This window comes from Chaetura pelagica, unplaced genomic scaffold, assembly GCF_000747805.2.
Source record: "Chaetura pelagica isolate M959 unplaced genomic scaffold, ChaPel_1.0 scaffold1528, whole genome shotgun sequence".
In the NCBI taxonomy this organism is placed as follows: Eukaryota; Metazoa; Chordata; class Aves; order Apodiformes; family Apodidae; genus Chaetura; species Chaetura pelagica.
Genome location: NW_009954262.1, coordinates 1 through 793, shown reverse-complemented (window position 1 = coordinate 793; position 793 = coordinate 1). Strand labels below are relative to the sequence as shown.

Here is a 793-nt window from a genome sequence, read left to right as displayed (position 1 = left end):
TACACAGGATGTGCTGCACAGGTCATGTTCTATTTCTTCTTTGTTGAAGCAGAGTGGTCCCTTCTGACCATCATGTGCTATGACCGCTACGTGGCCATCTGCAGACCCCTGCACTACGGGACCCTCCTGGGCAGCAGAGCTTGTGTCCACATGGCAGCAGCTGCCTGGGCCTCTGGGTTTCTCAATGCTCTGCTGCACACAGCCAGTACATTTTCCCTGCCCCTCTGCCAGGGCAATGCCCTGGGACAGTTCTTCTGTGAAATCCCCCAGATCCTCAAGCTCTCCTGCTCACACTCCTACCTCAGGGAAGTTGGGCTTCTTGTGGTTAGTGGCTTTACATCATTTGGGTGTTTTGTCTTCATGGTGGTGTCCTATGTGCAGATCTTCAGGGCTGTGCTGAGGATCCCCTCTCAGCAGGGAAGGCACAAAGCCTTTTCCACCTGCCTCCCTCACCTGGCCGTGGTCTCCCTGTTCATCAGCACTGGCATATTTGCCTACCTGAAGCCCCCCTCCATCTCCTCCCCATCCCTGGACCTGGTGCTGGCAGTTCTGTACTCAGTGGTGCCTCCAGCAGTGAACCCCCTCATCTACAGCATGAGGAACCAGGAGCTCAAAGATGCCCTCAGGAAAGTGATTTGTTCATTGTTCAAGAGACAGATTTAAAGCCTCTTTCCAGAAGTGACTCCACTTTATGTCATTGCACAGTGTTTGTTTGTGTGGTTTTGTTTTTTGCTTTATTTTGTATTCTGTTCTGTTTAGGGTTTTGGTTGTGTTTTGTTTTGATATTATTATT

At 50.6% G+C, this 793-nt stretch overlaps 1 protein-coding gene across 1 annotated transcript; it reads left to right on the top strand.

Annotated features, from left to right (window-relative positions):
- The first annotated feature begins 6 nt into the window (after nt 1-6).
- Nucleotides 7-663, top strand: LOC104384798 (olfactory receptor 14J1-like). The gene has a single exon (XM_010003787.1). The coding sequence runs from the start codon at nt 25-27 to the stop codon at nt 661-663; it is 639 nt and encodes a 212-aa protein (XP_010002089.1). The 5' UTR covers nt 7-24.
- Nucleotides 664-793: the final 130 nt, after the last annotated feature.